The sequence below is a fragment of the Arvicanthis niloticus genome, chromosome 18, assembly GCF_011762505.2.
Source record: "Arvicanthis niloticus isolate mArvNil1 chromosome 18, mArvNil1.pat.X, whole genome shotgun sequence".
Classification (NCBI taxonomy): Eukaryota; Metazoa; Chordata; class Mammalia; order Rodentia; family Muridae; genus Arvicanthis; species Arvicanthis niloticus.
Genome location: NC_047675.1, coordinates 21,951,197 through 21,971,976, shown reverse-complemented (window position 1 = coordinate 21,971,976; position 20,780 = coordinate 21,951,197). Strand labels below are relative to the sequence as shown.

General features: G+C 50.3%; 1 protein-coding gene across 3 annotated transcripts; it reads left to right on the top strand.

Annotated features, from left to right (window-relative positions):
* Pllp (plasmolipin) lies at positions 1-19,963 on the top strand. 3 transcript variants are annotated; one of them, XM_076915668.1, is made up of 5 exons: positions 133-274; positions 10,308-10,419; positions 16,109-16,282; positions 18,069-18,191; positions 19,152-19,963. In XM_076915668.1, exons 2-5 carry the CDS (start codon positions 10,390-10,392, stop codon positions 19,266-19,268), a joined length of 444 nt encoding a protein of 147 aa, XP_076771783.1. In that variant the 5' UTR covers positions 133-274; positions 10,308-10,389; the 3' UTR covers positions 19,269-19,963. The 3 variants fall into 3 exon arrangements, with proteins under 3 accessions (XP_034378022.1, XP_076771783.1, XP_034378024.2); XM_034522131.1 differs by lacking the exon at positions 10,308-10,419 and having other exon boundaries at positions 1-274; XM_034522133.2 differs by lacking the exons at positions 133-274; positions 10,308-10,419 and adding an exon at positions 1,304-1,372.
* Positions 19,964-20,780: the final 817 nt, after the last annotated feature.

The following is a 20,780-nucleotide window of genomic DNA, read 5'->3' as shown; positions in this document are numbered from 1 at the left end:
TTTGGCGGGGCGGGGCCGGGCTTCTCGCACCTGTCGGTTCTGTCCTGGGATCCCACGCAGCGCCACCAGCGGGAGCGGCAGTCGCAGCCCTGGAGCAGCGCCCGGAGCGCGGCCGGAGCGTCGTAGGCTCGCGATCACCATGGCGGAGTTCCCGTCGAAAGTGAGCACGAGGACCAGCAGCCCCGCACAGGGCGTGGGAGCGTCTGTGTCTGCGCTGCGACCGGACCTGGGCTTCGTGCGCTCCGCCCTCGGGGTGCTCGCGCTTCTGCAGCTGGTGAGAGGGGTAGCTCGGGGACTGGATAGGGGACTCTCCGGGGATCCCCAGAACGTACACTCACTCCCGAGATCGCCTGGAATCTTGCACTTGGGGACCCTCGTGTGACATCCCTGCAAGAGCAGCATGACCCCTGTGGAGGGGACCATACACACCCTACAGGGGTGGTTCCCGCGGCGACATCGCAGCTGAGATCGCAGCGCACAACTATCCGCCAGTCTGTCCCTTTTCTTCTGCCCTGCCCCCTTCCCTCTGGGACCGTGCCCTGGCTTTCTCCGCCGGGCAAAGTCCATTGCCTGCCTCTTCACCCGGCTTTAGTCACTAAGTGCGGCCGCTCTGCAGCCCTCCTGGACAGGGCAGGACACCACATCGGTAGCCCTGATCCGCGAGCTCCCTCCAGGGCATCTGCCCAGGGTCCGCGGATCGAATCTCCTTCCTTGGGCTGTAGAGATTTGCAGAGGCCAGAAACCACGTGCCTGCCATCCCCCGTACACTCTCTGTGTAGACCCCAGCTGAAAACCCAAGGATTACCCCTTCCCACTGGGTGCATCCTGAGGTGTCAGTTGTCTTTTCATAGTACCCTCCTACGAGGATCTGGAGACCTGTAACTGCCTCTGGAGAGCGGTCTCCGTTAAATGAGGTCCACTAGCAGAGGAATAGGGCAGCTCCGGGGGTGCGCTCTGTCTCGGCCATCATCCCTCCAGTGGGATGATCGAGCCAGGCTGCCAGGCCAGGCTGGGGAGTCGGGAGGCCTGCAGACTAGCTCTTTCCTGCCCTCCAGGGGAGTGGCCATCTCTACCTGGGACATGCTATCTTGGTTTTGAGATTTCTGATCTTCCTTGGTGAGCCCTCGCCCTTCACCCTTCCCCCGCAGTCTCCTCCCTGAGTTTGTTTAAAATTCAGATTCTTGGGCCCCACCCCCGGAAAAAAATGTGAAACGGCTCTTTGAATCTCCAAAAGCGCAGCAAGAAATTTGCATTTTAATGTCTTCTCCTGGAGTGGTTTTGGGTACTGTTTGGTTTTGATGAGATCAGGGAGAGTAGCATGATGCCCTCTTCTGGGACCAATTTAACTCTGCAGCGTAGACACTGCCAACCCGTGAGTACCAGGCTCTTGGAGATTGGCTTGTTTGTTTATTTTGTTTTATTCAATTTGTTTCTGGTTTTTGAGACAGGGTCACACATGGCCCAGACTGGTCTTGAATTCTCTCTTAGCCACAGCTGGCTTCAAATTCCTTGTGTAGCCGAGGCTAGCCTTGGACTAGATCTTCCCAAGTGTTGTAATTTACTCTCTTGCACCACCACTCCAGGGGTTGATTTGGTCACTTTGAACCTCACACCTGAGAGTCATCTTTGGGCTGTGGGAGGAGCTAAACAGTTTGTGAAAGGGACAGAGAGGGGTCTAGGAGGGCTTCACTAGGGACGTGGGGGTGGGAGGACCCGGAAGGATAGCTTTTGAGCTGGGTCTTCATTGGAATGCGAGGCTGGGGTAGTGCAGGGAATGGTGTGGGGACAGCAGACACCACAGTTGAGTGGCGCGGGGAAAGTAGCCCACAGGCTGAGCGGGAGTTTTAGCATCGTTTCTGGTCTGGCCAGGAGCCCTGCATCTTACGAATCTAGGGCCAGAACTGGGGTCCTGTTTGTGTTGGTGGCCTTGGGAGGTTTTGGAGCATGAAGATGTCAGGGTGTGAAGTGATAGGCTCCTTTTACTCCCTACCTCCTTCCCTATATTCGTTCCACAGACCTCATTTGGAGACTATGCTAGCCGCCCTCTGCTTCCCAAGATGTTTCTTTGGCAACCTACTACTCCACTGGGGCCGAGGGGGGTGGGGAGGGGCAAAGATAGGCACAAAGATGTGTTCTGGAAAACCACAACAGCACACTGGAGGCTGGCTATTCTAGTCCTATGGCTAAGCGATTTTTTGTTTGTTTGTTTTTTATTTTTTGGTTTCGTTTTTTGTTTGTTTGTTTGTTTGAAAGACGAGGTGTCTCTTCACTGCTTTGACTGGCCTTGAACTCAGAATTTTGGGATCAAAGGAGTGCACCACCACAGCCAGGTTTGACTAGAATTTTCTCTTTGCAGATGAGAAAACAGGCTCGGAAGTTTCTTTCTAATCACACTTCCTGGGCCGTTGTTTTCTGACCTCTCTGGCCCCTACTCATTATATTGTCTTGCTCTTACAGTGTGGGGTGTGGCACTTTAGAGGAAGTGGGAGAGGCTCCATGCCTAGTGCCTGCCCCCAGGGATTAGGGAAGGCTGCTTGGGGTAGGTAGTAACTGAGGAGATGGAGCTCTTTGCTGGCCAGGTTGCTTTGTCTCCTAGGGTCAGCCATGAAGGAAAGATGGATGAGTAGCAAGCCCAAGCTTCAGGAGCAAAACACTTCTTCATCTAGCATGGTAGTTCTCCTGCAGAACCTGACATCTACAGACTTTTGGTGGTTTTTACTATTCCATAGCTTTGCTCATACCCACCTAGCTCCAGAAAGGATATCGAACGGTGCTGTTAATCATTAATGCAGAAGAGTTGGTGTGTTTCTAAAGCCTGACTTGAGAGAGCAATGAAGAGACATCACCTAGGAAACCTGGAAGTTTAAAATGTTGGCTCACAGCTGAGCTTCCTAGGAACGCAAGCAAAAAGAAACATGAATCTTCATAGCTATCGTCTAAACAGGCAGGCAAGTTTGACCTAGAGATAATTCTTTGCTTCATGTTACAGTTCTTTGTGAGGCAAGGGGGCAGAAGATGCTGCAGAAGGTGTGGCTGCCGGGTACCAGTGGTATATCCTAATGAGTTTAGAAAAACTTTGGGGCTGGAGAGATGGCTCAGTGGTTAAGAGCACTGACTGTTCTTCCAGAGGTCCTGAGTTCAATTCCCACCAATTACATGGTGGCTCACAACCATCTGTAATGGTATCCAATGCCCTCTCTGGTGTGTCTGAAGACATCAACTTCTTATGCATATGTGTGGCCCTAAAGGCTCAGTGACAAGATTTAAAAAAAAAAAAAAAAAACTTTGAAGAACGTGGGGGAGGGGAGTGCCCATCTTTTTTCTTTCTTCTTCTTCTTCTTCTTCTTTTTTTTTTTTTGTTGTTGTTGTTTTTTGTTTTTGAGATAGGATTTCTCTGTCTAGCCTTCACTGTCCTGAAACTTGCTCTGCAGACCAGGCTGGCCTCCAACTCACAGAAATCCTCCTGCCTCTGTGTTCCAAGTGCTGGTGATTGAAGGTGCTCACCAGCACTGCCAGGCTGAAGTGCCCATATGTTTTGCTACTTTTTAACACACGACCCCACCCCAGCTTTGGGGCAAAAGATGATCTTACCTGGGACTTACTGATAAGCACGGAGGCACTTGAGCAGAGTCACATGGAAGGGAGGGGAGCAGAAGACAAGCAAAGTTACCGCTTTGCACTCAGATCTGGCTGTTTGAAGCCTGTGTCCATCAATGTTTCCTGCTGCTTTTATATGGGGTTTGGGGTTCCTAGATGGCCTTACAAGAGAAGGATGACCTCTTCAGGAAGGGAGATTCAGCCTAGACTTTGAGGGTGGGCTTCCTGGAAGAGGTGAGCTCTTAAGAGTCTATGTAGATGAATGGGGTTTTAGAAGAAGGTTCTAGCAGGATGCAGTGGCACACAGGTCTGTAACCCCAGTGCTCCTGTGAGTGGGGGGCTAAAGCAGGAGGATTGTGAGTTTGAGACCAGCCTGTTCAGAAGGGACCACAGATTAAGCCCTGGTGCCCAGGACACTGGGCTATCTATACATTATGGATGCTTTGAGGTAATGAATGGGTGTGTTGGCATTGTGCCCTTCCTAGCCTTCCTTTTAGGATTGGGACACAGAGTTCTGATTAGATTAGACAGATTAGAGTTCTCCTCTGCCACCATAATGCTTCAGTGTATATTTGGGAACACTGGCTGACTGTACACCTGGAAGCAGAGGCTTGGGTTCAAATCCAAGTCCTTTTAACTTGGGAACTTTTGGAAGTTCTTGACTCCCCATTGTCCCTGTACCTCGACCTTATACCCTTGTCTGTAAAACAGTGGTGGTAGGCAAGTGGTGCCTGCCAAGGGCTTAGCCTGGCACATGCTGGCATGAAGGCAGGATTCACCGAGCCCTGAGATCCTGGAGCTCTTAGGCAAGCTTGAATGATTCTGGGGACAAAGCTCATCTCTGAAAACTTCATCATCCTTCTCTTTGGGGGACCTGAGGAAGCTCATTTTAAGGATTCTGGCTCTTTGTCAGTCCCAGCAGGAAGGCTGGCTTCTCTCCATGGAGGGACAGGATGAGACCCAAAAGAGCTCTGGCTTCCAAGAAGGGCCCGCTGTGTTGCTGAGCAGATGTGAGCAGCGGGCGGGTGGAATTGGGAGGACAGTGTTGGGGGTTTCCTTCAGCACTGATCTGTGGTTCTTTGGTAGCCTCAGTCAAGCCGGCAGGTTCCTATGCCAAAGCCACAAGTGCCCTGCATGGTTACTTCCCATCACTGGTGAGCAAGAGTGTGATAACTTTGGGAATTCATTTGTAATCACTTAATGAGTATATGGGTATATTCTCCTTTAAAAAACAAAAGTGAGCAGATGGAGCTCTGATTTTAAGGTTAGCCTGATCTACAAATCAGGTTCCAGGACAGTCAGGGCTACATAGAGAAACCCTGTCTAGAAAAAAAAAAAAACAAAAACAAAAAAAACCCAACCACATCAAAATCCTAGCCTCTGTGTGTGTCTGTGTGTCTGTGTGTCTGTGTGTCTGTGTGTCTGTGTCTGTTTCACCCAGCATTCAGAAGACTGAGGAAACCCCAAGGCAAGCTCAAGGCCAGCCTGAGCTACATAGACACTATTTCACAAAAGCCAAATAAATACATAAATGTGCAGACAGTGCTAAAGTTGTCCTTGGATCCAGCTCCTCTCCCTAGAGGGCAGCTATTTTAGAACATTTGCAAATCCCCTTTCTATGCCTTTAAAAAGCATTGATGGTCTGGGGGAGGGGAGTTAGTAGGGGAGGAGGGAGTGAGATGGCTCAGCAGGCAAAAACCTCTGCTACCAAGTGTGGTAGGAGACCAGACCTGACTCTGGCAACTCTGAGCCAGAGTCTGACCTCCATATGGGCATCGCAGCATGTGAGTGCCCCATACACCTGCACAAGCACACCCACAATAGAATGAATACAAGTGTAACTTTAGAAAGCCAGCAATGGTTTTATGGTATGTCTGTTGTGAGCGGGTTACTTGTGCACCCTGCCGAGGAATGGCTGCTGTGTCTGTCTGTGCAGCCCTGGTTCACGTGGCTACGTCTCAAGATTTTAAAGGACCAACCATTGCATTTTAAAAATGTTTTGTTCCCTTCTCTTTTTTGGTTTTTCAAGACAAGGTTTCTCTGTATAGCCCTGGCTGTCCTGGAACTCACTCTGTAGTTCTCTGTAGTTCAGGCTGGCCTCGAACTCAGAAATCCGCCTGCCTCTGCCTCCCAAGTGCTGGGATTAAAGGTGTGCACCACCACCTTTTTTTTCCCCCATGAATCACACGGGAAGAGGGAGAGACAGCGGGATTAGAACTCAGGAAGAAGAGCATGGCTGCCCTCTGAAGGCTTGCGCCACCACTGGCTTGCTGGGAGATTTTTCAGATAGTGCTTTCTATTTTTGTTTGTTTGTTTAGATTTATTTATTTATTTATTTATTTATTTATTTATTTATTTATTTATTTATTTTGAGGCTTGGCTGAGTAGCTGAGCCTGGCCTTGAACCCTAATCCTCCCTCTTTCGTCATTCAAACAGCTTCCAGCTGTCCTACCACACCTGGCCCTCTCCTCATGTTTGTTTCAAAGTGTGAAATTTGTTGTGACTGAGGTCCCCACTCCATTTTTTTTTTTCCTGGCTCCCAGAAATTGAGTCAAGGTGAGACCTTTCCATAATGTCATTAAGGTCTGTGTTGAGCTCGGCCATCTGTGTTAACCACACCTAGAAAGGGCCTGTCAAGGACACAGACTCAGTGGCTTCTCCAGTAGATTAACCTACAGTAATCATCTTTTTTCCATAAGGACATATTCTGAGATTAGGCTGAGTCTTAGATATGGTTCTTCTGTACATATATAGCTGTGGTAAATTTAATTTGTAATTCAACACAGCAAGAGATTAACAGTAACAATTGTAGCAGTGTGCTTTTATGAAAGATTTTTAGAACTTATGAATAGGGCCAGGTATAGAGGCACACTACTTTAATCCCAGCACTCAGGAGGGAGAGGCAGGCAGGTCTCTGTGAGTTTGAAGCCAGCTTGATCTACACATGGAACTCCAGGCCATAGACCCTGTCCCAAAACCCAAAAACAATATCTAAATAATACGAGTTATTATTTAAATTAAATGTTATTAAGTTGTGTGTTTTTTGTGTGCGTGTGTGTTTGCATGCACAGGCAAGCCACTGCATGCATGAGTAAAGCGACCAGATGACAACTTCTGGGAGTTGGTCCCCTCCTTCTACTGTGTGACTCCTAGAGCTCAGACTCGCTTTGTTGGGCCTAGTGTCAGGTGTTTTACTTGCTGAGTTATCTCTCTGGACCTGAGAAATAAAAGCCAAATGCATAGTGACACATATTTCTAATTCCAGCCCCAGGGATGTGGAGGAAGGAATATCAGATGTTTAAGGCTAGCCTCTTTTATATAGTTGAGTTTGAGGCTACCTCTGCTGCAGGAGTTGCCTCCCAAGTGCTGGGATTAAAGGTGTGTGCCACCACCTCCTGGCACATGAATTTTTTTCAATGTACTATTTTCTGACTGTGAATAACTGAAGCCACACAAAACTGTGTTTAATTAAGGAGGGACTGCTGGGGGAGGGGGGGAACCTAGAATCTCTTCTGTCTACCTGTGGAATTTTAACATTGCTACATACTAGTTGCAGTTAATTTTATGACTTCTGTAGACAGCCCATGTCCTCACATTTAATTTGGTGATGTAAAAGTTTCCTTTATTGTTAGCTTAGTCAGGCTGAGTATACAGATTCATTGTGAGGCCTATAGAAAGAAATCTGTGTGCACTGATGCCAGGTCATATGTCACAGTGAGTGATGGTGCCTTTCTGATCGCAAGGAACCAAGTAGCAGCCCCGTGTGTTCCGAGGGCCAGGCTCCAGGCTGTGTGGTCAGTGAGAGAGCCTGGTGCAGAATCAAGTGTAACAGTGGTTCTCAACCTTCCTAATGCTGTGACCCATTAATACAGTTCCTCATGCTGTGGTGACCCCCCCCCCACCACCACAGAATTATTTCATTGCTACTTTATAACTGTAATTCTGCTACTGTTAGGAATCGTAATGTAAATATCTGATACGCAGGGTGTCTGCTATGCGACCCTCAAAGGAGTCACAACCCACAAACTGAAAACTGCTAATGTATAGCCTGTGGTCATCCATCTCCAGACACAAGACAACCCCGCCTGTCTGAGGCTGGGATTGTATGTGAGAAGATGGCTCTGATAGCTACACAGGGGGCCACTCTTGAGAATTTTGCTGTGTATAGCACTTCTTTTCATTTTATTATTACATTGTATTTACTTACCTTTTATTAGTTGATTTTTTTTTTTTTACACATATGTGTGCCTGTGCACACACCGCAGCGTGTGTAGAGGTCAGAGGACAACTTGTGGGAGGTGGTTCTCTTTTTGCCATGTGGGTCTCAGGTATGGAGGAGCTCAGGTCATCAGGGTTGGTGGCAGCATTTTTACCCAGAGCCATCACACCCACACGAGCCCTACAGTACTTATTTCAAAAGTAGATAGCAAGTGGAGCATGTTGGCATATGCCTGTGGTCTCAGCTGACAGGAGGCTCGTGAGTTCAAGGCCAGCCTGGGCTACTTAGGGCATACCAGCCATCTTGAGTAAGTAATGGGACCCTGGGTCTAAAAGACAAAATTAACAAGTAGACAGCCATTAAGAATTCTTTCCAGGTGGACGGCTGTGGTGCATGCCTTTAATCCCAGCACTCAGGAGGCAGAGACAGGAAGATCTCTGTTGGAGTTTGAGGCTATCCTGGTCTACAGAGTGAGTCCCAGGACTGCCAAGACTATACAGAGAAACCCTACCTCGAAAAAACCAAACGAACAAACAAACAAACAAACAAATAGAATTCTTTCCAAATAGATAAAAATGTTGGGAAGTGGGGAATTACACAGAGTTTGTGACTATGTTGGAAGCTGTGAGGGATCTGGATGTCCATCAGGCCCAGAGAGGGAAGGCACTTTCCTCAGGTCACACAGCAGTGAGTGATAGCTGTGAGTTTGGAACTACTGGCTGGGTATCCTGGGAGTGTTTCCTAGTCACCTGTCAGCAGAAGGTGGTCTCTACTTCAGGAAGCAGGCAGTTGACATTTGCAAAGTCTTCCTGCTCATCAGGCAGTTGCCATCTCTCCAGCCATGATATGATGGCTGGACTATGTTCACCGGTCTCTTCGGGGCTATTGTGAGCCAGCGGAGGAAGGCTGTTTTCCTTGGCAGCGAGAACTAACCCTCATACTGACAGAGCAGGGCTCGGGCTTTTGCTGCTGGGCAGGGCGAGCTTCTCCTGTTTGCTCTGGGAGGGGAGGCAGGGTGACACACCACGGTCTCCAAGTGAGAACAAGGCCAAAGGTCAGGAGGGACCCGCCAAGTAGGCTACCGAGTCCCCAGACTTCGGCCAACTCTGCAGCTCAGCCTTGACTGTGGACTAGATGCTCTCTGACACTGGATGGACTCTTTTCTGCTGCCAGCCTGTGCCTTGGGGGTGGGGGTGGGGTGACGCCACTCCTCCTGAGAGTGGAGATGGGGGAAATAAGCTCTGGCCACACTCTAAAAATGAGGAAGGCCTTGCCCCTGGGTGTGCAGCTAGATCTGTAGGCTTTACAGGGCTAAGAGATTCACAGCTGTGGTAGCTCCTCAGCTCCGGCATCCCAGACAGACATTTTCTGGAAGCACTAATTCCAGCTGTCCCCACCTCCCAGGAGTACCAAGAAAAAGGCAGTCTGCCCCTGGGCTGTCCAGCACCCCTCAGATGGATGTCCTTAGGCTTCATCTTCTAAGAGAGCTTTAGTTTCCTTCTGTGAACTGGGCTGAGTGTTTCTCTTGGGAGAAAGTTGGGTGCAGAGAGAGGAAGGCCCAGGAAGTAAGGGGACTTAGCCTGCTGGATGCCAGGCTATGGCTGAAGCTGTAAGTTCAAGAGCTCTCCCTGGTCCTTCTCAAGCAGAATAAAAACTTTCTGAGATGTTCTTCTTCATGGCTGGAGGCATCTTAGTATTGGGGAGACCCGAAGGAGATACTATGGGGACCCCTGGGGAAGAGCAAAGAGTGGGGTATAGATGGGTGCTGTATGTTTCTGGAACTCTTTCGGGCACATTGCCACTTGGGGGTACCAGAAGAAATGGAGGGAGGGGGTCGAGTCACAGCCCCCCACACCTCACACACCAGGAGATGAGACCAGAAGGAGACCTGCATTGTCTACTGTATGACCAGCCTGGGGTTATGTAGAAAGTAGTGTGAGTTCATTCTGGGTAGATTTTCCTACTAAACAATAATACCAATAGTACATTTCATTATTTATTATTGATGTTATTACTGAACTAGGACAAGGTCTTGTGTAGTACAGGCTGGCTTCAGACTTGTGGCAACCCTCCTGCCTTTGCCTCCCAAGTGCCAGGATTACAGATCTGTACCACCAGCATGGCTGGGAAGATTTTTCCAAAATACTGGGGATACTCAGAGACCATGTGGTTGAAAAGATTTCAGGTCTATATGGCTCAGCCAGTCAGTGTGTGTGTGTGTGTGTGTGTGTGTGTGTGTGTGTGTGTGTAAACTCTCCTACCTCTGGGATTTAAACATTCTCTTCTGAAACCTAGGACTTGCAAATAGCGGGTTGCATGGGAAAACTGCATTTGGAGCATTGTGATGCTGGGCAAGGACTAGATGGACTCCTGCAGGCCAGGCCCGGCACCCTGCTCTCTTCCTTGGACTTGAAACAGCCTGGCACAGAGCTGGCCCTGAGAGAGAGTGTACTGGCTGAGTGACTCTGGTTCTTCATGTGTCTGTTTCAGATAAGAGAAAGGGACAGCTTGGTGGCTTTGGGCTTCCTGGAGCTCTGGACATGGTGCCCTCCCCCTCCGCCCATGTTCTAAAATGCTTCTCATCCAGTGCAGGAATTCCAAGGTACCTCCCCATCCCTCCTTTGGCACAGAGGGGGTGGTGTGAGGTGGTGGTGTGGCCAGCCCAGGCGCCTGGAGCCTGTGTCTCTTGCCCCTTTGTCTCCGGTGACACAATGGGCGACTTCTTATCCCCATAAAGTCCCTTTCAGTGTAGGGAGAAGGGCCAGGATGGGGGTGGAGGTTGGGCTAGGCCAGGCTATGCTAGGCCAAGTTCTGTGTGTCCTCAGCTGCCTAGCGGTGCCCTGAGTGAGGAGGAACCCCAGGAAGGGTCATGTGACTACCCTGGGCCTCAGTTTCCTGGTAGTATAGTGGAGGAGCAGTCATCGAGAGCTGTGAAAGACTTGGCATCACTACTGCACGTCAGAGAATCCGCCCTCGCTCTCCTCTCCGTGGTCTGTACCCACCTTCACTCTTTCTAAAACATTTAGCTTAGTTGCTAATGTTCAAACACTGAAGATGTCACAAAATTAAAGAACAACTTTTAACATCCCTTCAGGACTCCACAGCACTCATGGGAGTAACTCTGGACAAAGCCCTTGGCAGGCATGCACAGTTCTACCCAGCAGCCCTTGGTGCCCCAGGACTGGGTTTTCATCAGTAACAGGCAATTCTATTCCCAGGCCTGGCTCAGCCCCTTTTACAACCTACATATCCTGTCTAGGAACCTTAGCGTTAACTTCTAGGCAGAGTTGCTTCCCTTTCCTGGAAGCTCCCTCACTCCATCCTTGCTTTCCTATGGTTTAACTACGCCACATAACCACACCCTCCTTGTTATGGCCCCAGGCACGTCTGTAGGGTAACCAGGCTAGGCATTAAGACTCCTTCATGTTCTCCAGATGAGTACATAGACCAGAAAGGTTAGGTGAGAATCTCAAGACCCTACAGTGAGTCGACTTTGGTCTGACAATGTCTAGAAAGCAGGGAGGTCAAGGTTACCCAGAGTGCCAGAGGTAGGACTGCATCCTTCCCTGGAGTTCCACGTGACACTTTCTGCCCCGACCTTCAGTTCCCTAACCCTTATAGCATGTGACTTTACTAAAGAGATCTTCCTCTGCCCTATATCCACAATCTTTCCTCCTTCTGGATCCCTTCCCCGCCTGAATTTATCCCCAGAGCGCCCACCCTGTGCGCATGCGTATTTGGCCAGTTTCTGCTTTTGATCTGGCCCAACCCGCTGATGTGAGAGCATCTTGAAGGTGGGGCGCCCCCCCCCCCCCCCCCGACACAGAAGTGCTACAGTAGAGGGTTGTGAAGAGAGGCACCCAGGGACAGGTCACGCTGGAAGGATGTGTGAGGTACATGAGACATGTTCTGGACGCGGAGTTCTGGTCATGGGACCAGGGAGTAGAATTAAGGACTTTGGCCTCATTCTCCGCTCCCGGCTCCCTGCTGCCTTCTGCTACCCAGAAAGAGTGGTGCTCCCCGGCTGAGTCAAGGCTTCTGGCGCTTCAGCTAGATGGGGATCTGTGACAGGTGTATTTCAGTGAGTCCCAGGAGGTCCTGAAGCTTCCGAAACCTCCCTCACAGGACCACACAGGTCAGTCAAGGGGTCAGCAAAATAACCAGGCTGATGGCTTAGGAGCCAGGAGAAACCTGTTTGTTGGGTTCTAATAAAGGAACGGACCTTCCTTGTTCTAGGACAGAAACCAAGTCAGCTTCCTAGGCTTGGGGCCAAGCTCCACAACCCAAAGGAACACAAATCTACCCCTACCTATCTCATGCTTTATCTCTATTATGTGTTTGCTGATCTGGAAATCGGGTGGAGTGGGACAGGGTGGGGACACGTTACTACAGCCCTGCCCTTGGTGGGGGGTGGGAGGACTGACACATTTTGCTTTATCCATCCATCCCCAGCAACTCCTGTCTTAGAGCTCTGATGAGGCAGGGCTGGCTAATCCCCGTTTACCTCCAGCGTACTTACTGTATGATTGCTGAGTGTTTGGGGAGACAGCCTGGAGAGGGGGTAACTGGGAGATCACTGATCTGGGCCAGGGAGCCTCCACTGGGTACCTGGTGACCCCTCTGCTGAAGTCTGTGAGTGACGGCATTGTAGGTGGGCATGTATGAGCACGCACGGGGCCTTTTCTGGATTGTCATTTGGATGCCCTTTCTAACTTCCTTTCAGATCGTAGGAAATGGCCAACCCAGTGGCGGGGTTGGGGACCTGGAACATAGTTTACATAAGAGCTGACAGTCCCTAGGTGCACCCCCCCCCCCCCGTGCCCCCAGTCTCACCTGAGAAACTGCGGGAGATGTTGTTCAAGGGCATCTTCATTCCTCTGACAAAAATGACCTGACCTAGCTCTGGAGGTTTGGTTTCTAGCGTGTTTATTTCAGGCTCGGTGATTTGGGGTTGGGAGTAAAGGGTGTGTGAGGGACAGGTGTGGTGCCACATGCCTGTGGTGTATGTAGTACATGAAGAGCTGAAATGTGAGTTCAAGGTCAGGTTGGACTAATGAGACTTTGCCAAGAAAGAGGGGTGGGGGAGGAGGGAAGGAGAGAGTGGGGGTAGGAGAGACTGAGTGTGTGGCCTACTCCAAAATCCCTGTGCTGAGTGTGTGTGTGTGTGTGTGTGTGTGTGTGTGTGTGTAGGCATGGGCATGCCAAAGTGCTCGTGTGGAGGTGGGAGGATAACTTTCAGAAGTCAGTTCTCTCCTGCCACGTAGGTTCTGGAGATCTAACTCAGGTATCAGACTTGGTGGCAAGCGCCTTCCACCTGCTGAGCCATCTCCCTGGCCCTTGAGTTGTAATGAAATGAGGGTTTACTCCCAGTTTGGCATGTGACCACAAGCTAGGAAGGCCCTGCTACACTGTCCCGTCTTCACTGTAAAGTGGGCACAAGGGCCAAACCTGGGCACGAGTATCAGGGGCAGAGGCAAGAACAGATGGAGAGGTGCCATGTGACATGGGGTGTCTGGGGCTCACCTGAGATGGGGAGTGCAGGTACAGGGCCTGCTTTGGTTGAGGCATTGCTGGGCTCTTAGGCCTGCTCAGCTAAAGGGTCCCTGTCATTACTCTGCAAGTGTGTATTCTGAACCAAAGAAACTTCCTTGTGATGGAGTGGTTTGAGAGAAGGTGGCTGGCCCAGCCCCAGCTCTGGCTCATGAGCCCCCTGACAAGGACTTCTCTTTAGATCCCAGGAAACTTGTAAGTGGCCTGTCAACAGAGTGGGTAGGCCAGGGGGTGGGGGACTTGTTTCCGAAGCCCAGCTGTCCTGAGGACAGCTCTATTCCTAAGATCTGACTGAAAGTGGTCTCACCCTTGGGCTGGGGCCATTGGCTTCCATGCTGTGCAGAGGGAGGACCAATCCTTGTGCCTAGCAACAGAGGCTTCTCCAGAGCCACAGTAGACTTCTACACCTATGGTGGCTGCCAGGGTTCCAGACAACAAGATACTGAACATCTCCCAACCTAGAGATCCTTGGCCAGCAAAGAAGAGGCTGGGGAGGCCTAGGGCAGCCATGGGGTTGTACTTCCCTGGGTCTTCCCCAGGATCCTTGGGCTGTGCCCCTTGCAGGAAGTCTGTGTGTGGAACCCTCTGGGTTTGTGGAAGGACTCCAGGGGGGAGAAATTACACAAGGCTGACTGCTGCTCCCAAGTATAAAACTGAACTTCTCACAGGCTTTGAGTAGCTGTCTGAGGTGGATGTGGTCCCCGCACTGTTACAGATGAGGTAAGGAAGCACAGACCAGTTGTGCAGGTGGAGGAGGAACAGGGTTTAACCAAAGTCCATGTCTTTAGGTTCAACAGACACAGTCAGGGATTTGGGAGTCTGAGGCCATCCTGTCACATGGGCACAGCACAACAGACAGTCCCTTGGCATTCCTCTGTGAGACAGGATGATGACACTTGTAGGAGAGACAACTGGGAGTTAGGGATGGTGGGGATGAAGGAGCATTAGGCTGCATCCAGAAGACAGCCTCTATTGAGCCAAGAAAAGCACACATAGACTGTTCTCATTTGTGTGGAGGATGTTCTGGGAACGAGATTTTGTTTTCTCCTTTTTCAAAGGCCCCATGGCTCAAGAGATGGAGGAAAGGCCCTGTAAGAGACCCTTAATCTTTTCTATTATACTTATTAATTTATTCTGCATGCACACAAACATTCTTATGTGCACACGCTTGTATTGGATGACAACTTGCAGAAGCTGGCTCTCTCTACCATGTGGGTCCTGGGAATCAAACATGGGTCTTCAGCCTTGGTTGCAAGTGCCCTTATCCCCCAAGCCAGCTCTCAGGCCCTTCTCAGTTAAAATTTAGTTTAAAGCCAGGCATGGCGGCGCATGCTTTTAATCCCAGCACTTAGAAGGCAGAGTCATGTGGATATCTGTGAGTTCCAGGCCAGCCAGGGCTATATAATGAGATCCTGTCTCAAAACCAAACCAAACCAAACCAAACCAAACCAAACCAAACCAAACCAAACCAAACCAAACCAAACCAAACAGCTCCCCCGCCCCTCCCAGTTTTTAAAATTAATTTATCCCTGGTGTGAATGTGGAAGCTGAAGCTTACCAGGTTTACCTTAGGTTATCAAACTTGGCAGCAGGCAAATTTAGCAGTGAGCCATCTCACCAATCCTCAGAGGACAACGTTTGGGAGTGGGATCTGGAGGTGACCTCAGGTTGTCAGGTTTTCAAGCTTGGGCAATAAGTCCCATTACCTCCTGAGCCATCTCGAAGCGTTACCCCCTTCCTTCCTTCCTTCCTTCCTTCCTTCCTTCCTTCCTTCCTTCCTCCTCCTCCTCCTTCTCCTCTTCTTCCTCTTCTCCTCCTCCTTCTCCTCCTCCTCCTCCTCCTCCTCCTCCTCCTCCTCTTCATCCTCCTCGTCCTCCTCCTTCTTCTTCTTCCTCTCTCTCTCTCTCTCTCTCTCTCTCTCTCTCTCTCTCTCTCTCTCTCTCTTTCCTTTTAAGATTTATTTATTTAATGTATGTGAGTACACTGTAGCTATCTTCAGACACACCAGAAGAGGGTGTTGGATCCCATTACAAATGGTTGTGAGCCACCATGTGGTTGCTGGGAATTGAACTCAGAATCTCTGGAAGAGCAGTCAGTGCTCTTAACCTCTAAGCCACCTCTCCACCTCCCCCCACCCCCTTATTTTGAGACAGGGGCTCACATGGCCAAGACTGGTCTGTGACTCACTAGGTAGAAGTTGGCCTTGGCCTCATTCTTAAGTCTCTTTTCCCTTCAGTGTTTTTTTTTCCCCTGTGACAAAGTCGAGACCCTGGACTGCTGTGGGCAGTACTGGCATAGGGAGCATACACTCTATGGGAGAGACACTGTTCCTCCCTTGGGTGGTAGTATCTGGGGGACTTGGGGAAGAGCCTTTCGTCACACAGCATGGTGGGAATTGAAGAGGGGGAAAAGAGGCCAAACAAGATCCCCAGCACAGATGTAAACAACAGGAGGCGAGTCAAGATTTCTTTTAAGAAGCTGTTTTTAATTGTGCGTGCATGTAGGTGTGTTCCACTCCACGGTGTACGCATAAAGGTCAGAGGACAACATCTGGTGGTCACTTTTCTCCTTACACCCGAGTTCCAGAATTGAACTCAGGTTGTCAGGCTTGTGGCAAACATTTACCCTCTTAGCCATCTTGCCGGCCTAAGATTTTTTTGAGTTAACAAGAAAGGAGGCCAAGGCCTGAGTCTCTGGCTGGAGCTGTGCGGCTCTGAGAAACTCCCCCTATTTTTCCACAGGTTCTGGGGCTGCTGGTGTGGGCCCTGATTGCTGACACCCCATACCATCTGTATCCTGCCTATGGCTGGGTCATGTTTGTTGCTGTCTTCCTCTGGCTGGTGACAATCGTCTTCTTCATCATCTACCTGTTTCAATTGCACGTGAAGTTGTACATGGTGCCCTGGCCGCTGGTGGTGAGTTGGGGCAGGAACTCTGTGTGGCTCCAGGCTGAGCCCTCTTGTCTGTGAATGGCAACGATGGAACCTCTTGAGCTTCCATAAATGATGGAGGGTGGGTGGGTAGCCATCCTCCTGCCTCTTAGCTACCTGAAGAGCTGGGGTGGGAAGGTGTGTTAATAATGGGGTGTGATGTTTGATTTGGTCCTGGGAAGAGACCAGCAGTGAGAGGCTGTTGACTGGCTCTGAAGAGATCCTTGGGAATCATGGGATATTGTTCTTTCATGAGGGTGGTCAGAATTTTGAGCCAGGAGGTCTGGGTTTGTCAGTGCAAAGCCGGGGCCTAGCATGGATACCAGCTGCCTCCAGGAGACCCTGCCGTTCTGGAGAGAACGGGGAGCCCAGGTTTGTCTCAGGCCACGCTTCTCTAGCCGGGGTTTTTCTGCAATCCAGAAAATCCATGCAGCTGGGTCTGAGCCTGTTAGTGAGCACAGAGGCACATGATTGTAAGGCTGGAACTAGGCAGCAATTGTTTACAATTCAATGCCTGTTTAATGAGAGGAACCGTGAGTCATGCTGAGACAGAATGGGTTTGTTAGATCCTCATATCACTAGCCAGAGCCCAGCAGGGTGTGCAGTGGTCACTGTACTTGGGGACAGGATTTGGGATTGAGGTGGAGGTGGCTGGACTCCTGGCTGAGGGTCTAGCCCCCTTCTGAATATCCCTGAGGCCCTAAAGAAGAATCCTGCAAGGCTGGAGACATCTGTCTCTGAGGCAAGGATGGCATTCCAGCACAGCACTCAATGAAGGAGGCCAGTTGGGGGCTGTCTGGTGCTGCTGGAGCTGGGGGAGGAGCTGGGGGAGGAGCTGGGTGAAGATCCTTCTAACTCTGGGTTGCAGACTGCCAACCCTTGAAAGGGCCAGGTGAGATGGACTAGTGAACTGGGCCAGGAACGTTCCAGAAACCTAACAAGTACCCGGCCCTGAGGAGCTGCCTCTGCCAAGCTTCAACCTTGAGAGAATGTGGCCCACTGGTGCCAGGCCTTGAGGTATTTTGTTTGTTGTACTGGTGATGCTAGAGATCAAATCCAGGACCTCATAAATGCAGAACAGATGCTTTACCACTGAGATACATGCCCAGCCCTGAGGTTACTGTTCTGGTTTGTTTGTTTTTTCGATACAGTTTTGATGTGTAGGCCAGACTGACCTGGAAATCCGTGGTCTTCCTGCCTTTGTGTCTGGACATATTGGTTCCTGTAAGCTATTTTGCCCAGCTTTGAGGGTGTTTTGTTTTGAGCTAGGTTTTCTCTGTATCCCTGGCTGTCCTGGGACTCACTAGTCCAGGCTGACCTCAAACCAGGCCTGCCTCTGCCACCTGTGTGCTGGGATCAAAGATGTGAGCCACCATCACCCATCTTGTTTTGTTTGAGATAGCATCTTACTATATACACCTGGTTGGCCTCAGATTTGTGATCCTCCTGCCCCTGCCTCTTGAGACACTAGGATTACAGGAGTCTAGGATAGTGTAAGGGAGTCATAGATTTCTCCCACTGGTGGGTGGAGGGATGTAAGGGCCAAGCACAAGGCCAAGTGCTGATGTGGTCATAGGGAGAGCATGGGCATGGCGTGTGCCACACATGAAGTGGCCTGCATTCCTCTACCTGGTTAGGGGTAAGTGGCTTGTTGTGGCCGCACTGCCCTGCCCCGACACTTCAGGGCTTCCCACCAGGGCTTTCTGACTCAGCTTCAAGGTGATGATGCTCCCTGTGGATGTTTTACGCCTCCTCTCCTTTTCCCCTACAGTTACTGATTTTTTTTGTCACTGCCACGGTTCTCTACATTACCGCCTTTATCGCCTGTGCATCAGCGGTCGATCTGACATCCCTGAGGGGCTCCCGGCCGTATAACCAGCGCTCAGCTGCCTCTGTAAGTATGTTCCCAGAGCTCCAGCCTTCTGCAGGGGATACAGCCCAGGCCTCTGTGAACTCTCAGTGTCCTGTCTGACTAGTCACTGGCTGGATGCTCGGTGGGCCTCAATCTTCCTTAGTGAACAGCAGAACTCAAGGGAACCCGAATGCTTGGGATCCACCACGGACACTCCTGTCACATGTCACATGGGCTGGCTGTCAATCACCAGACATCCCATCCACATTTCTTTTTTTTTTAACTTGTATTCTCTTATAAAAAGCCCAAATTTGGGCTGTGTCAAATGGCCGTTCATACTCCATCCACGAGGCCCTGTTCACGTCTAGAGGCAGAGCCTATGGGTTTTTTTTTAAACCAGGAAACTGGAGCTGTGGTCATGTCCAGGACAGGGCAGCCCATGCATGGTGTCTTCACTCTTCTTGGTGAATGTGGTTTAAAATTTGTGAACTCCCTCTTGGGAAATGAGACTTAAGCCTCTGAAAGCACACGTCACAGAGTACAAACTGGTTCAGAAAACTCCTGGGAGCTTTGAGTATTATTACTGGTTGTTTTTGTTTTCAATTCTGGCCTGGAACACAGGGCACTGTGAGGCTAGGCGACCACTCTACCTGAGCAGCATCACAGCCCTGAATGTTACTGTGCACACTAGGTCCGTTAGGTGTATAAAGTTACCCCATGGTCGGTCACTCCAGAGAGCAGGTGGACACCCATGGTTGCCCCTGGTACCGTCTGACATGTCTGGCTTGTGTAGTTCTGTTGCCTAGGACCCTGAGAACATAATGCCAGATGTGTGGTGGGTGGTGGGGTAGGCATAAGGGGTGTGGCTGCCAGAACAAGTGGTTCTGACTAACTCAAGCTTTTATCTCCAAGTCTATCTGAGGAGGCCCTGGTGTCACTGTTCCCATGTGGTTTCCTGGCTCTCTCTGACTGACTACCTTGGCCTCTTTTCTCCTCCACCAGTTCTTTGCCTGTCTGGTGATGATTGCCTACGGAGTGAGTGCTTTCTTCAGCTTCCAGGCCTGGCGAGGAGTGGGCAGCAACGCGGCCACAAGTCAGATGGCTGGGGGCTACTCTTAAGCCAGCTATGCTGTGGCCTAAGCCACAGCTGGGTCTTAGCACAGGGTCAGCCCCCAACCTTACTGGACTCAAGCTCTCCAGCACTCCTGAGGAACAGGCGCAAGCTGGCACAGATGGGCTGCCAAGTGCCAGGAGTGGGGACATCATCCCCACCTTTTTTATTCAACAGGTGATGGGGTGGGGGTGCTCTTATGGCTCTGCCTTGTCATCAGAGAACTTCAGTACCCCAGGCTGGGCCACCCTGCTCACCAGCACTAAAAGCACTAACAGACCTTCAGCCTCTGACCTGCCATAGTCTAAACCTAACAAAACAACAGATTATCTATGTTCCAGAAGCTAAGCAAGCCCCCAGGCTCTTCTGGTCCCATCTTCCCCTCCCCTACCCCAAGCCAACCTGTCACCTGTAGAGAGCCTTTTTTAGGAAGAGTTGGGATTTCAAGGACTGAACTATTTCAGTTGGTTTCAACAGTTTCCAATGGCGGCAAGTCTCGCTAAGTCCCTTCCGTCGCGTGGGACTCTCCCTTTGGGAAAGTGCAGGGTGCTTCCCCCAGGCTGCTGATTAGGCACAGGGGACTTCGAAGGAGGGAAAGAAGGAAGCAGGGCCTTGCCTGGTGAGTTGTCATGGGGTTAATGGTGACTCTTGTTTGGAATTATTTTTTACAATTTAAATAAAAATGGAAGCGTCTGTTTGGAAAGGTGTTATTATTCCTGGTCTTAGATGTTTGCTAACATTTTACTCTTTGGTCCTTTAAGAAGATGGCAACAATTAAGATGGAATCAGATGCTTGGGGTTTTGACACTGTTAGAGGGAGGGATCAGGTTTTGGCTCCTGGTCCCAGCTCACACTTGTTGACTTGGTTACTGTTAATATTCACTTTGGAGGTTAGGTACTGAAGTCTCCCTGTCCCAGGATGAAGCCCCAGGGAAAATGTGGGGCTTTTAAGGAGGGGTACCCTATTTTGAAGCATAGAGGAAAGTGGAATCCTAGCAAGCCAGAGCTCTCACAGACACGTCAGGTATCGAACAGCCTAACATAATGTCATTAATCTCAGAATGCCCGTTTAGGGAAGGCATTCTAGCTTCTGCTGCTCAGGTAAGGGAACAGAAGGCAGCGTCTCAGTGATGGGCTAGAATGGGCCAGACGTAACATCATCAGAGGAAGCATGTAGCATCTGTCCAAGCCTGTGGACCTACATGTATGTTTTTGCACTACATGAGTGCCAGAGGAGGTCAGAAGAGAGCACTGGATGCCCTGAAGCTGGAGTTAGTGTGAGCTGCCACGTGAATGCTGTGAACTGACCCAGGGTCCTCTGCAAGAGTAGGAAGTGCTCTAACCACTGAGCATCTTTCCAGCCCCTTCGCCCCTGCCTAGTATTTCCTTTCTGTGTTTTTCCTTCCTTCCTTCCTTCCTTCCTTCCTTCCTTCCTTCCTTCCTTCCTTCCTTCCTTCCTTCTTCTTTCTCTCATGTTTCCTTCTCCCTCTCTTCCCTCTCCCCCTTTACCTCCCTCCGTC

Excerpts from the sequence above, each read along its gene's own strand:
- Pllp (XM_034522131.1), top strand. The coding sequence starts at position 140 with ATGGCGGAGTTCCCGTCGAAAGTGAGCACGAGGACCAGCAGCCCCGCA. Across the intron at positions 16,283-18,068 it reads TGGTGCCCTGGCCGCTGGTG|TTACTGATTTTTTTTGTCAC; the intron begins GTGAGTTGGGGC and ends TTTCCCCTACAG. Across the intron at positions 18,192-19,151 it reads ACCAGCGCTCAGCTGCCTCT|TTCTTTGCCTGTCTGGTGAT; the intron begins GTAAGTATGTTC and ends CTCCTCCACCAG.